General features: G+C 43.2%; 1 protein-coding gene across 7 annotated transcripts in view; it reads left to right on the top strand.

The window, feature by feature from the left end:
* Nucleotides 1–15,327, top strand: part of TAOK3 (TAO kinase 3) — a 143,877-nt gene that overhangs the window by 105,647 nt on the left and 22,903 nt on the right. For all 7 annotated transcript variants that reach the window (XM_075059928.1, XM_075059930.1, XM_032799992.2 and 4 more), the window contains 2 exons: nt 1,795–2,001; nt 13,148–13,282. In XM_075059928.1, the coding sequence (XP_074916029.1) occupies nt 1,795–2,001; nt 13,148–13,282 (342 nt within the window). The remainder of the gene's footprint in view (nt 1–1,794; nt 2,002–13,147; nt 13,283–15,327) is intronic.

The following is a 15,327-nucleotide window of genomic DNA, read 5'->3' on the forward strand; positions in this document are numbered from 1 at the left end:
GCAGCACCAAGAAGTGCCTTGGAGTATTCCAATAAAATTTGGTTTTGATATCACTGAATTACAGTCCACAGCTCATGTTGCACTGCGTTTTCTCACTAAGCTTGTTCAGTGTGTCACTAAGGGAGGCCATGTTGCGCACATGTACATGGCAAACTTAGCAGTACAGGATAAAAATTAGCAAGGAGGCACAATGAATGAAGATGTAGCCTCAGTCACTGCTCATCTTGTTAGCAAAAGCTGCCTAGCTCCTAAAGCCTACCCTGGAGGGGGAGGGAGGGAAGGGTTCCCTCCAATAGGCTTCCTAGGGAGTGCAGGAGATGTTTTCCCTATTGTGAACATCACTGGGTATATATCCAGTGAGTTCCACATCTTGGAGCTTTGACACTTTTTTCTAAAGGAACTCCCATCAAAAACTATCAGGAGAAAGTTAAGGTTACATGTTCAGGCACTCAGGTCAGGAAGCGAGAAATTTCAGGTTGTATGTGCTGCCTCAACACTGTCCTTTGTGCACACGCATTCTTTAATTAAATACCCATGGAGTGTTTCTCAAATGCTGCGGTATAATAGGTGGTTTCTTCTGCCGCTTTAGATACGCATGTGTAACTTGGTGTACAATTGTTCTTTCTTGTACATGTGCATCACTGTCAAATGCGATTTTTTTATTTTGGTTTGGGGTAATAAAAAGCACCCACACACAGAGATCTCTGCCAATTGCTTATCATTACAAAACTAAATACACATTTCAGTCAGCTAGCCCTTCTACCAAACAGCAGCTCTTACTACAGCTAACAGCCTATGAATTGGCTAGTAAAGTCCCTCTCCCCAGCTCTCTTCAAAGGCCAGACCAAGCAAGATGGCCCTGCACTGAATTTTGACTAATCAGGGCTATTGTGGACCAGAGATTGGAGAGCATTCCAGAGCCCGAAGTCCCTTATAGAGAATTACCTCCTCTGGTGATAACCCTTTAACTTAGATCACTTTATATAAATTCTCTTCTCTGTAAGCCAGTGCAGGTCAGACTAGCCCATTATGATTACCCAACTGATGCAAGCACCCAGGAAGGAAAAATATTGTAAGATGCTACTTTTGTGTATTTAAGTTTGTAGAAAAAAGGGCATGTTCTATCGTGGTGTTTGAGAAATAATTGAGATCATGTAATTAAATGTATTGTAATGCTTTCACCTATTGTAGTACAGCCTCTTCTGTGGAGTGATACTTGATGTATCTTAGTAGAAACTACAGGCATCATTTAAACTGACAATGTCATTTCTGTTTGGCCTGGACATCAAGGTTGAAACCCCTGCTCCTGGGAAAAGTGCCGTGGGATTCTTAAGGGATCACAAATAGTTGAGACCCCAGTTTTTACATCTCCGATACATGGCACCTCAGCTAATCGTGGCTGGAGCATTATTTCAGTACAGACTTTGAGGGAGGAGTGCCCCTTTCTTAATCACTGGCACTACTTACAGCAGCACCTCAATGTTCCCTGGTGGGTTCCCATTCAAACACTAATCATGTCCAACCCTGCTTAGTCTGAGAGAGACCTGGCTTGCAGCCTGAGATGCTATGGCCACAGAGCACAGAATAGAAAACTGAGTGAGAGCCTCTGGTAACCTTAGGGTGATACCTGGTTTGGCCTTTAGGAGGTGAACAACAAGGAATTTAGGTGCTGGAAAATAGCGGCAGAGAACCTGTAACTGCAGGATTGCAGAGCAATGTTGGGCACTGCAGGAATATGCGACAGGCAGTTCATCTCTTGCAGTGTTTGTAATTCTGGTGCCCCTTATTTTGCAGGACAGTGAGCATGGATCAAACCTGAATCGGAAGATGGACAGTCTGGGCAGCAACCATTCCATCCCAAGTATGTCTGTGAGCACAGGCAGTCAGAGCAGCAGTGTGAACAGCATGCAGGAGGTCATGGATGAGAGCAGCCCTGAACTGGTCATGATGCATAATGATGAGAGCACAATTAATTCCACATCCTCTGTGGTGCACAAGAAGGTATGTTCTCCGGGACTCTCTGCAGCTTCATGCATTGGCTTCTGTCCCTCGGGTTAGTTCAGGTTCCTTAAGGCCCAATGCAGCAATGTGTAGTGAGTGCCCTCGCTAACCTCTTGAGAGTAGGAGGCTCAGCAGACTCCTGTGGGATCAAGCTCTTTTTATTGTTTCTCTTCTGGCTTTAGCAACTAAATGATCTTTGAAATTAATCATGAAAAGATGTTGCTGTGACGGCACAGTCAAATCCAACCATCGAGCAGGTAGGTTCTCTGCATGCTTCCTCACCCAGCTCGGCATGTGCCCCGTCATCCTTGCCTGCAACACCTCTTAGGGTTCCGATCCTCAGGCTCCTCTGAGCAGTTGTGCCACATTGTGTGTTGTGGTTTGAAGTGGCCACATCTACTAAGGCACCACTTAGCAGTCACAGTTTGTGACCAAAGTCTGAGTTGTACTTGGATCCTTCCTCTGGACAGGAGCATAGCACACAAAAGCACTCCTGCGAGGTAAGTTTTAAAGCAAAATTCCACTCCGCCCTGCTCTTTCATTCTCTCTTTCACGGATTATCTGTTCTGCTTATTAGAGTGGCAGCTTCAGAGGTGAAGTCGTCTAGATACAGGCCAGGCGCTAACCCTGCACTTGCCATTCAGAATCAACTTTTACATAACCCTAGTGGTGTCCGCAAATGATGGACAGGAAAATCGAGGTGGTTTCTGCAACTGGGTTTACAAAGAGTTTGAAAATGTATATAGTGGTGTTCTGCAGCCAGAGACGCTAACATCCCACTGTATAGTACTACAATAGAAGTGTGAGTTTCTCAGTGGCATGATAACCGCAAAGCCTAGTTTTAACCATTTAAATGCTTATTCTTCTAAACAAGCTTGTCTAAAAAAAAAGAAATAAAACAAAACTGTAGTTTGTCATTGAAAATGACAACGCCTGCAATGTAAGACTTTTCTCATGTGCTCTCAATTGTACCTTCAAGCAATAAATTACCAGATATGTATATTTATAAAGGTACTGATAGGGAATTAGCATAATTTAGTTCTAGTTTAAAAGGTACTCCCGGATTTACCTTCTCAAATATGCTGGAAACCCCACCTTCAGCGTTAGCCCTTTTTAAGGAAACGGTGGTGAAGTATGAAACACCAGTTCGCGTATTCCCCCAATGGAGGGAAGGAGATGCTCCAGAGGTTTTATGCTGTCCCTGATCATAGCTGGAGCTTCTTCTCGTTCTACGTAGGTTTCAGAAATTAAATATTTTTATTCTTTCTTGTTATGTATTTGCATGTATGCCCAGATATACAGGATGCACTTTGAGGGGGATGATGTGGATGTTTGTTTTCATAAGTTACAATGATTTTACTGGCTTGTAAATGTCACTGCAGCTCATGAAAATAAAATGTGTGCAGCTCCTATCGGGCATGAATTGCATTTATTTTAAATGAATGGAGTAGCTCTTCATTTTAAGAATAAACTCATTTTGCAGTAATTTTACAATGCTTCCTGTGTATAAATACAGGATGATTGGTAGGGTTATGGTCTAGTTTTTCAGGATTTGTATACAGCTGTCAGTGTCTGGTGCTGAGTGTCTTCCATCTCAAGTAATGCCAATGAGAGTTTGGTGTCTAACTCCTTAGACCTTTTGAAAGTTCCCACATACCTCTTGGCTTACATGCAATGTTGATGCAGTGCTCATGACTGAAGACAAGTATATTACTGATGACATGGCTATGACAGGTATACTTGTTGGCCAGGAGAGTATTCTTGCATAAATTCATTGTGTACACGTCACTCCCACTGTATGAAATTAACATTTAAGACACCAACTAGCTGAGTACATTTCTTTTCTCAGAGCTTTACAAGTGAAGGAGCAGGCCTGGGCACTCATTCATATCTGTGATTTAAGGCACTTTTGCTGACTTATAGATCACTGAAAAATGTGTTCTTAGGCTAATTATTTGTTCTTTTTATATAGTGGTTATCATTAAAAAGTCAATATTTGCCAGCATTTGCCATCAGTTACCACAGCACACATTCTGAGAAAATCACTGTTCTCCCCCGTACTTACAATATGATGGATCTCTGGTAACATCTGGCAAATGTTACCTTTTTGTTGTCTTCTGCTGTATTTGCATATACAGGAAAATGCTGAGTATATACATAGATATGCAGTATAACATATATACATCAAAGTTATATTCTATATGTAGTTTTACCAGTATTTTATTAGTTTGGTGATAGCAATTCTCACATCTAGCTATATTTGTTATAAATGCACATGCCTGCTAATAAAAGCTAACTGCAGAGGTTAAAACACAGAAGTTAAATTGAAATAGGCTTTATATGTGTGTATTTACAGTATTTGAAGATAGACATTTTAGTTTCTTAAAGTTTCCTCCTTTGAAAAGTTTGTTAATGCAAGTTTGAGACTTCCTGTTAACTTAGTGCCCATATTAATTATGTCTCTGTGTGATCTGTGCTCTAAAGTATTCCACACCAACTGGTGTTTCTACTGGCAGTTGAAAAAGTACCATGGGAACAATAGGTTGTTAGTATCACTCGGGATAAACAAGTCATGATGAGCTCGGGTCCAGTTAAAATGAAGTCTTCATCTTCAGTTTAACCAACTTCTAAAGCAAAAGAAAAGAATGCTGATTTAAAACAAGTCTCTGAGCTTGATCTAGCCACTAGCCATCATCTAGTCTCACTTAACTCACATGCTTTCACACAATGGATTTGACCCTTATCTAAGTAAAACAAGTGCCATGTGCATTTAGGATGCTCTGTAAATGATTATTAATAATAATGCAGTCTCATGTATCCGAAAGCTATTAGAACATCACACACTGGCAAAATTACATAAGGATGCTAATGTTTTAAAGGAATCCAGCTTAAAATATTATAAACCCATCAATCTCTTCTTGCACACATTCCGCTTAAAAGTTTGTAGTAATTCAGTGGTATCATGAAAACTACAGGTCCCATCATACAGTTCTCCTTCCTGGTCTGAGAGGCCAGTCTGGATAGGAGCTGCAACTGATTTCTGTTTTATGTAAATTTGAGGCAGGCCTTTGGTTCTTGGCAAGACACCAATGAAGTCCTTGGTTGAGCAAAGTTTGGGTGCCCCTGGCAAAGATTCTAAGCATCACAGCTGTTCCTAGCTATTTTGAATGCTAAGTGAAGCATAAGAAGCAGGCCAAACCCCTTGTACTGGCATGTTCACCTCTGTTAGACAGCCATAGATTTTTAAAAATAAAGAAATGGAGCATGCTTTCTGGCCAAAAATAAATGAAATGACCTTGTGTTTCTCATCTAGCTGCTCTGATTACAGTAACTCTTTAGTACTTGGCTCATGCGTGCTATGTTTGTGAACATCATTAGGCTCTGCAGTGAGAAGGTGTGTCCAAAGCCCTTCCTAGGCACATAATCGCTGACAGAGAATTAAAGCCCGTGGCTGTCAGTAGCATCTAAGCTTGTGTTTCGAATAAAGGCCACTTGAGCTCATCTGCTAAAAGTCCAGCAGAGCAAGACTGAGTTCTAGATGGGAATGTAGGGGAAGGCTGCCCTCTGTAGGCAGGGTGAGTAGTTCTTCATATCAGCTCTGAGCCAGCTGTTACAGCTGGCACCAACAGAGCCCATGACACACAAATGGGCTAGAGTGGCAGGCAGCTGAATGCCTTCCACAGCCTCCCTTTTCTGAATCCCATTGCAGCTGTAGGACCTCCTGAGGGAGCAGTTTGTTGGTCCAGTGACCAACACCACATTTCTTAAAAGAATGTCTGTCATGTCTCCATCCAGGTCCCACAGGCTACCTGGGAGCTTTTTCCTTCCCAGTGTTTGCATCTTTGTATGCTGTGTTAATCTAGCTAGTGTAATGGCGAGGCATCTCACTAATTTACTAGCTGAAACGTGGATCAGTCTCTCGTTAGAGAGAGAGTTGGGTAACTACTTCTCTAGCCAAAGATCATGTTACGTATGGATATACATTCCCCTGGTCATCTCCCTTTGGAAGTGGAGTCAGTCATTCACTCAGGTTATGGATTGCGGGCAAAATGACATCTCGAGTGCAGACCAAACAGTTGTATCTTGGAGGAAATTTTTTTTTTTGCCAGTTGCACTCTGAATTCGCTATATGCTTCTAAAGCCACGTGACCCAGAAACAACAAAACCCACATGCCATCAGTGAAGGTATTCTGAAGCAAAGTAAGGATGACGATCTGTATCTTGGGAGGACAATGTTGTGTTTCCTTGCTTACGGCATCCAGATACTATTTTGCTCTGTGCATTAGAAATACAAAGTGTTGGTCAGGTTTGATTTGTCCATCCTGCATAACCATTTGCATGGTACCCCAGAGATGCTCTCTGCTACTCGTTTGGACTCCTGCATAATGCTAGCCGGGGATAGCATTTGAGAATTGCCTTCTTAGAGTTTAATCAGCAGTTACAGTTGCCTTTATTTTATAGGGAGGAATAGATGCTGGTGCCATCATAAGCATAAAGCACCAAAACCCATTGCAGTAATGGCAGCAGGAAGCATGACTATGTTCCAGATGTCGCTTTCACCATAAAACATGTTGACTGTGGCGGTAACTCTTCATAGCCAGACAGAGCATACTGTGTGTCCCTTTCGGCATTAGCTGCAACGGGACGTTTTTGGTGTATTAATATTTACCAGGGTGCTGTTCAGCAGCATATGAGCGCCCTTCCTTTTCGGCTCACACACATCACAGATGACTTATTGTCAACCACTCCGTCAAACTGACGCTGCAGTCATGTGTCTTGTGGTGTTTTGGTAGACATTGTCCTAGCTAAATATGCCAAGTGACAGGACTTGGAGCACTTCCTTGGGAGACTACATCACAATATTTCAGCTAGATTGGGTGTAATGAGGGCAGCATTTTTACTGCAAATAAAGATGGTGTCATTTTTTTTAAAGTATCACATTCCACGTTGTTGTTTTTGTTCAGCCACAATGCACAGCTGCTGCTGGTGTGCTTCTACCAACACTAAGCACTTAGCATTTCTTCATAATATTATTTCTCTGGTGAAACCCTCAGGATGTCAGATTGTAAATAAATACCTATTTGTATAAAACATTTTTTAAATAAGAGATCTGAAAGGAGCACATTTGTTGTTAATCTCCACAAACAAAATCGACTCCTCTTTTCTCTGCCCAATGTCCTGTTGCAACTTAAGAAACTTTCCAAATCATTAACTACAAATGAAAACAAAGTATGTTGCATAGACATGACTCCTCTCCTCTCCATGATGCATATGTGGCATCCTGGCTGGATCCAGTGATGAGAGGGATACTGGATGTGCAGCCAATATATGTGGAGTGGATGGGATATATAGGGGTATGTTGCCCTACAGGCTGAGATTTCTGATTTACCCCTGGAGAACGAGTAAGATCTGATGGAATTTTCCTTCCGGTTGGGAAGGATGAGTGGGGACTTTTGGAGCCTCTGGCTCATCATAAGTGGGGAATTCAGGGCTGTGTGTGGAGAGTAAGATGTGATTATGTACTTGCCCACCTGCCTTGAATGATTCCAAGCCCTGATATTGATGTGGAGCCTTTTCCAAAAGGACTCTTGTTGAAATGTGACCCTATCTGCAGGTTGTTGATACAGCCAATGTGTTGTGTTCAGCTGATTGTTTTATTCCTCCCCCCCTTTGAATTCTGGGAAATGGAGGAGGTTGTCACGGCTTCGTTGTACATTCCCTTTAGGGTCCTAACCACGGTTAGTTCAGTCACTCTGCCCTTCATATTTGTGTCTAGAAGGCTGGCAGTTCTCATGGTCTATTGCATACTGGTAGCATCTGTCCTCTTGAAGTGTCTGAGGGGAGTTTGCTTGCTGTGCTACTGCTTGTTTCCCCTAGCAGCAGTCAAGATACAAAATGTCTTTTGAAAAGGAAAGCTTGGGAATTTAGCTTCTTGCCGATCAAATGTGATCAGCATTGATGCAGTTTTTCTATGTATATGAATTTCTCCAATCAAATTTCTCAGCTAAGATCATGGAGACTTTTCTCTAATATTGTGTCGCCTTGATTCTTTGCACTTAAATACGCCTGCTTTACCTTTCACAGAATTGCATGGGCAACGATGATTTTATGTACTGGAACAGTCAAGGCAAGCTGTGGGTCTGCTCATGTTCCCATCAAAATCAAAGGCAAAATTCTCGTTGACTTCTGTGTGAACAGGCTCAAACCACATATACTTAACATGTTGAGTTCAGCTTTGTTTCATACATAACTTGCTCATTCCCAGCTATTGCTGGCTTCTGCTCTGCAGATATTTTGAGCATGTGCGCGAAGGTGGTTTCAGGAGTGTGTCCTCGTCCATGCAGCTCTTGGGCATGGGTCCGTTAAAAAAAAAAAAAAAAAAAAAAAAGACCCGATTAAGCTAATTCTCATGAGTGTGGTCATTAGAAAACTTGATGAGACTATGTGGTCAGAGCAGTGTGGGGGATATTGTTGGCACAATGCACTCAGTAATCTGAGTGCTAGGAATATGGAGATGTCCTTAGAATGTTGCAGTAGTGTAGTGGGTTAGCTTTTAAAGATTGTTTTTCAGTGAACAGAGGAGGAAGGATGGTCTTGGGTTGATAGCACTGGACTGGGACTCTGGAGATTGGTGTTCAGTTCCTTACTCTGACAGTGGAACCTTGAGCAAGTCACTTCACCACTCAGTGCTCCAGGTTCCCGTCTATAAAGTGGGGATGATAGTACCTTACTGCCTCACAGGCGTGCTGTGTGAATAGTCATTATTGCATATAAGGTACTCAGATGCCTATTTGAACCCAGTTATGTGCCTTATGCTGTCCGAGTCAACAAAATTTAGGCCTGGATAGACCCAGATCCAAACTTGCCCAAACTTTGGAGTGTTTGGATCCAATGCTCTGGTTGTAGAGGTTGGCCTGAGATGCCAAGTTTGGCTCCTAACATCATCAAAGACCCATACAAGGGAGCTTGGAACCAGGTTCCAGATTGGACCCATATCTGCTGAAAACTAATAGATGTTGCTCAGGCTATTGGCAGAATAGAAGCAATAGATGGAACCTACAGACATCCATTCTGTGTGCTTGTAGCTAGACCTGTCTCTCAGGAGCTGTTGGCCTCACCGCCCAGTGTATGCTTCACTGGCAGAGGGAGAATGGGGTCCTTGTGGCTCATTTGTCTTAACTCCTTTTACTTATTTGGTGCTAGCTGTCACTGCTACGATGTCACTTATAGGTCTTGACAACTATAAATATTGGATGTATATTTTTTCTGGCCAACCTGATACATTTCTCTGAATATGTTGCCCTGTTAGCTTACCCAAGGTTGCTGGAGATTTTGCATGAGGCAGAAGCCCCCAACCCTGACTCAGGGATTCCAAGGACAGTCATTGGGCTTTTGTCTACACCAGGTTCTCCAACCATTAAATTTTCCATTCTTTTTGTGTGCTTGGTTACAAATTAACTGCCATGTCCCTCAACTACGTCAATAAAGAGCTGTTGAAAGATTTTATGTTATTCACCTCTTGCAGACTGTTCTCTGGGCTGCCCTAAGATGCTGCTGCACATAAGTCAATGGAAGTTGCACATGAAGATGTGAGGGCACAATTTTAATCCTTGAGACTCCACCCCTTAGAGAATCCAAGGGATCTCACCCGCTTATTTCTTACGAGGGGAAATTAAAATGAATGAAACAGAGTCAAAGAGAAGGCATCATTTCAGGCTGTCTTGTGGAAAATGGAAAGGCGGTTACTTCACTTAGAAAACCTTTTTTTTACAGCAACTTGATTTTTTCCTAAGAATGTTTATTAGATTGCATTGACCTCCACCACACTAAAGTAATAGCTGCTGTCCTGCTAGAGCTAAAGACCTACGTCTTTTGCACACCCTCCCTTTTCACCAGACTCCCAAACAGGACATTTCTCTGTGCCTTGCTGGACTCTGGAAAATCGCCGTGTTTTAACCACTGGTGTCCCTTCCCCTTAAAGCTCTGAATTGAGACCAAGGTCCTGGAGCCAAAAAGGAGCGCATCAGCCTAGCTGAAGGTTTATTGGGGGTTGTAGCCTGCATTTCACCCTGGCCACTCACTCTTGTCCTTAGGTTGGTCACTCCAGAACGCTTCCGTAATCTACTTCTAAAAATGTTCCAAACTAGGATTCCGGAAGATTTATTTTTAGTGCCTGGTCCATCTGCTTGGAACACCATTGCCTATCCTATCAATAATGTCTTTTAGAGCCTCAATCACCTAGAACACTCCGGTCCTACAAAGCTTCATAGATTGATTATTTTCCCAATAGACCCACAAACCTAATTAGCTGAAAAATATTCTTGAAATTTAAAGATTTGATCATGATATTTCAGGAAAGACAGGAATCTGAGCTTTAGCTTCATTCAGGCATGTTATATATATTTTAGACCCTCCTCCCTCTCTAATGCGCACACAGCTGAAAGCTAAAATTCAGACTAGTTTCAAGAATGGCTGCTCTCTAACCTTACGGAGTGTTTGCCCCTGTCAAAAGTAATCGGAATTCAACAAAATGCCCAGCATCAGAATGACAAAAATGCAAAATAAAATAAAATTATTCTAACAGTCCAAAGGCTTTCTATTTCTAGAAGAGACTTCCTTTTATTAATCTCTTTCTCTCCCTGCCCAGTCTCCAATTTTTAAATCTTCCTTGTCCCCTCCTGATTTAGGTGTGGCAGGTTGTTTAGCATCTTCTTTCTTGCCTGGAGGGAAGATGCTAAAAATACAGGGATCATTGTAAATTCTGTTCTGTGATAACCCTGGCTATTCCTCCCACTCCGCCAAAGCTCAAATGTGAGATGTAGCGTAGAATGCAAAATCTTAAAATGAGGGACACAAGAAAAACGGTTGGCTCTAGGCACCTTTAAAATGGTATGTGGTTCAGTTCTGGATATCTACATTTCCTATATCCTTTACTTTCCTGCTACATATTGTTCACTGGAACAGACCCAGGCCAGTGTGGTACAGGAGTCTGGTAGAGGACAAATATACTAGTCACTGGCTGAGTAGTTTTCTGTTCCCTGAGTGACCAGAGGAGGGACTGCACTGGAGTAATCAGGAACCTTCTAGAACCAATTCAGGCAGACAGGCTGATTAGAACACCTGCAGCCTCAAGGCAGCTAATCAGGGCACCTGGGTTTAAAAAGGAGCTCACTCCAGTCAGGGAAGGAGGAGCTGGAGGAGAGGAAGTGCGTGTGAGGAGCTGGGAGCAAGAGGCGCAAGGAGCTGAGAGTGAGAGGGTGTGCTGCTGGAGGACTACAGAGTACAAGTGTTATCAGACACCAGGAGGAAGGTCCTGTGGTGAGGAGAAAGAAGGTGTTTGGAGGAGGCCATGGGGAAGTAGCCCAGGGAGTTGTAGCTGTCATGCAGCTGTTACAGGAGGTACTATAGATGGCTGCAATCCACAGGGCCCTGGGCTGGAACCCGGAGTAGAGGGCGGGCCCGGGTTCCCCCCAAACCTCCCAGCTCCTGATCAGACACAGGAGGAGCTGATCCAGACTGTGGGGAAGATCACTGAGGTGAGCAAATTTGCCAATAAGTGCAGGACCCACCAAGATAGAGGAGGAACTTTCTCACATCACCATATAGAAAGTGCACGAACTTTTGTAAAATGGTGATAAATATGGATCTAAAATAAAGTCAGTGTGAGCAGTGTGCTCCTAGGAGGCCAGGAAGAAGCATGTCAAGATGCACCTTGTCTGCAATAGAGTTGTTTCACACAGTTTCCTACCAGTAGTGCCCACCAGTGGGAATACTGGTGTAAACTAGCCAGTAACTGTGTTTTCTAATCTTGGTCAGCGCTGGTCTAGAGGACAGGATGGCTATGAAGTCAGTGGCCATCTGCAGTGTTGTCCCCACCAAGTGTTCAAAAATAATGAATCAGGCCTCTGAAAATCAGGAGCTTTTTAAAAAAATTAGTTTGTGGATCTTTTTATTTGCCTTCCGATGTGAGGGCCTTTGAGTCCCATTTTCAGCCTTTACTCTATAGCTACAAGGGCTAGAAACTTTCATGGTGTTTTTTAAAAGAAAACAGAGATTCTCATGTAATTGACTTCAGGAGCTGGGCTTTAATACCAAATGACAAGAGTTGGCAACTCTGTCTGCTCCAGAGCTTCCACCTTTGCCAGGTCCTTTCAATCTGCACTGGTGAGAGTGGCAGTTGGAATTCTTAGGCAAGATGTCCAGGATACTGACCTGGGAACACAGTTCGCAAATACTTTTTCCTTTTGGAAGTCACCTTTATAGCCATTTCTCTTAACAAGTCAACAGTCCTGGACTTTCACAGGCCTGTCTGGACCGAGGACATGGATTTTGAGCAATCGACAGAATACTGCTTTTTGTTCCAATGCTTAGAAGCATGGCATTTCAGCTGCAAAATCACTACTTCTTAAGCCTTTGACAACTAGAGAGTGAGAGATTTCAGAGAAGACCATTTGTAGTAAACCTATGAGCTGTCTCTTTAAATAAAAAAAAAACAAAAAACCCTTTGCGAGGCTGTGGAGAGAAAGTGCTAGAACCGTGCATGATCATGACTGGAAAGCAGGATCCCTGAGTGGTCACTGAGTCTTCCCAGCACAAGATCGGGAAGCTGGTCTCTTCAAGCCTGCAGTGTTTTCAGGCGAAATGATCCTTCTTCAGAGCAGCTAGCAAACAAAAAGATCAAATTAAGGAGAAAGCAAATCTTGAGAGGGAATGAGGCAAAATCTTGCTCCTGTGTTAAAAAGGAACAGCATCTTCCTGGCTAGACATGGAAATCACATTTTTAAAGGGATTATTTGGTTGCAGCGCTTTAAGCAAATCTTTCTGAAGAGTCTCATTCTTCTGCATTGCTTTGTGCTTTTGCTTCGTTTTGTTGCACATATGTAATTCTGGAGGTTAAAAAAAAAAAAAGAGAGAAATTCTGCCTGGGATTCAGAAGGCATCCCACTAGCGATCAGCTGACATTCTTAACTGAAGGCTGCAATGTGTTGCTTATTCATTTTGTACTGTGGGAGCTGCAGGGGCTAGCAGAGAGCTAAACTATGCCTTTCAAACAGCAGTGCTTGTGCAGAAAGAGGGGTGAGAAAGAGGCAGCCGGCGAGGAAAGAGCACAGCTGGACTTTCTCCTTGTTTTTATCCATTTCTGCAGGATCATGTATTTATAAGGGATGAGGTGGGCCACAGGGATCACAGGCCTGAGCCGCGGCCTACCCAGTCAGTCCAGAATCAGGCCCTCCACTACCGGACCCGAGAGCGCTTTGCCACAATCAAATCAGCATCTTTGGTAAGCGAACACCCCACCCCACCCCTTCTTCCTCTCTGTCTCTTTGGCTGGGAAGAGGATTAAGAATTTTCTTCTCATCCATATTTTTTTTTGTTGGCATAGCAACTAGATATTGCACAGAAAGGGGGGTGTGTGTGTGTGTGTGTGTGTGAGAGAGAGAGAGAGAAATGTAAAAAAAATCCATTCTGGGTGTGTTTCCAGTCTATGTAAAATCAAACACATTTATGAGTGAAGTTGATTTCCTCTCTGATTTTTTTTTTTTTCTATATTGCATCTCTCTTGTTAGTGGTGGCTGCTAGTAAGAGACTAATCAGTGTGCATGCATATATATTTAATTGCACGTGTATAGGTAATAGATTTTGGTTTTGAACAAAAAAAAAAAAAAAATCAAAGTGTTGATGTATTTGATCATTTTAAAAATGAGACAGTTACCTTCCAGGGATGAATTGCTGGCTATATGTGGCTCATTGATTTATTTCTTTCAAGCTACTGTATTTACTGCATTTTTTCCTCATTCAAATCCATGAAACATTGCCTGGCTCCAGTAAATGAGGGTTTACAGCAGCCTGTGGTCTCACAGAGAGAGAAGAAGCGATTGGTAGGATCAGGCAGCATTTGTACTATTGCAAATGGGATCGGTGTAGATGGCTTTGTAGTAGCAAAAGGGGTGTGTGCCGGAAGAGTTAGTTTTCTTGCCTCCTCCACCATCTCTCTGTGTGTCTCATACACACAGCCTGAAATCAGCAGCAGCCTTCCGAGGGAGGAGAGAGATGGCATAAGCAAGAAACGGGGTCCTAAACTGAAAATAATTGAAATATTGATTATTTCAGCTGGACTGACATTAGAGGTCACATGGGTCAGAAGATTTACAAAGTATCCAGTGTCTGGCCATTGCATTTGCTACCTATTATGACATCATCGCAGGCCAACCCAGAAATTACAATGGGTAACCCTCCCCCTTCCTGTTTTAGTGTGTCTCTGAATGATTCCCCCTCCCCCATCACCACCATTTGCTGATTCCCCATGCGTGTGTGTTAACCTTAGGTTAAAGCCTGTGCAGTGGGGATATTAATATTGTTTGTGCTGCTGAAACCTAAAATGAAGCAGTGGAATTCAGACTACCACCATTCCTGTAGGCCTGCATCTAGGGGAGTGAGTTTCTTTTCCCAGGTGTACTTCTGAGTAACACATGCTCTGATTGTTCCATCCTCCCCGCCCCCCCAATTCAAAGGGTGACCTAGAAACCTACACATTAGAGGTCTTCGTACCAGCATTCCTGACACAGCAGGGACCTCAGATAGCCTACACCCTTTCTCTGATATTCCCGTGTTGGGAACTGTCTTTTGTAGACTGTACAGTGCCAAGCAATTGTCTGCACTGAACAAGTAGGATAGCTTCTTTCCAGTGAAGATGGAGTCTGGGGGGGGACAAACGATAAACTACTCAAAATGTCATGGGACAAGCCAAATAAAACCCCATATCTGTTCTGGCATCTTGCTGGCTGATACGTTTTACCCGCCGTGGAAGGCTCCTCGCTACCGTAACCCCATCACCAGAGGGCATAATTCCTGGTCTCTTTCACCTTGTAATTCTCCAGGGGTTCTATTCCTTCGCCTTAATACTCAGTTAATTCTGCTATCCACAAGTTATTGTAGGCGATGGAGGAGTTTTGAGAGCCATCTGCCAGGCAATAGAGGATGCTCATGTGATGATGAAATGCATTGTCCAGACATCTCCCTGAACTTCTCTGCTCAGGGCAGCTGACGTCCCAAGGTCACTCCGAAGCCCCACTTCGTGGCAGCCTCCTCTGGGGCTGATACTCTATGCACTGGGTCTCTGGGATACTTGGATTTGCTAAAGCGTCTCTTCCTACGTGACCAAATCACCGTATAGTTAAAGGGGTTGTGAGGTTAAGTAGGGAACTTTCTTTTTTCCTGTCATTACCACGGGGCATGTTCCTGAGGCGAAGTACGTTTGGGGTCATGCGGGGCTGATTTGGAGTTCAGGTGAGTGCAGCGGTGCATGCGCACCATAGTATCTCCTGG

The sequence above is a fragment of the Chelonoidis abingdonii genome, chromosome 22, assembly GCF_003597395.2.
Source record: "Chelonoidis abingdonii isolate Lonesome George chromosome 22, CheloAbing_2.0, whole genome shotgun sequence".
Taxonomy (NCBI): domain Eukaryota; kingdom Metazoa; phylum Chordata; order Testudines; family Testudinidae; genus Chelonoidis; species Chelonoidis abingdonii.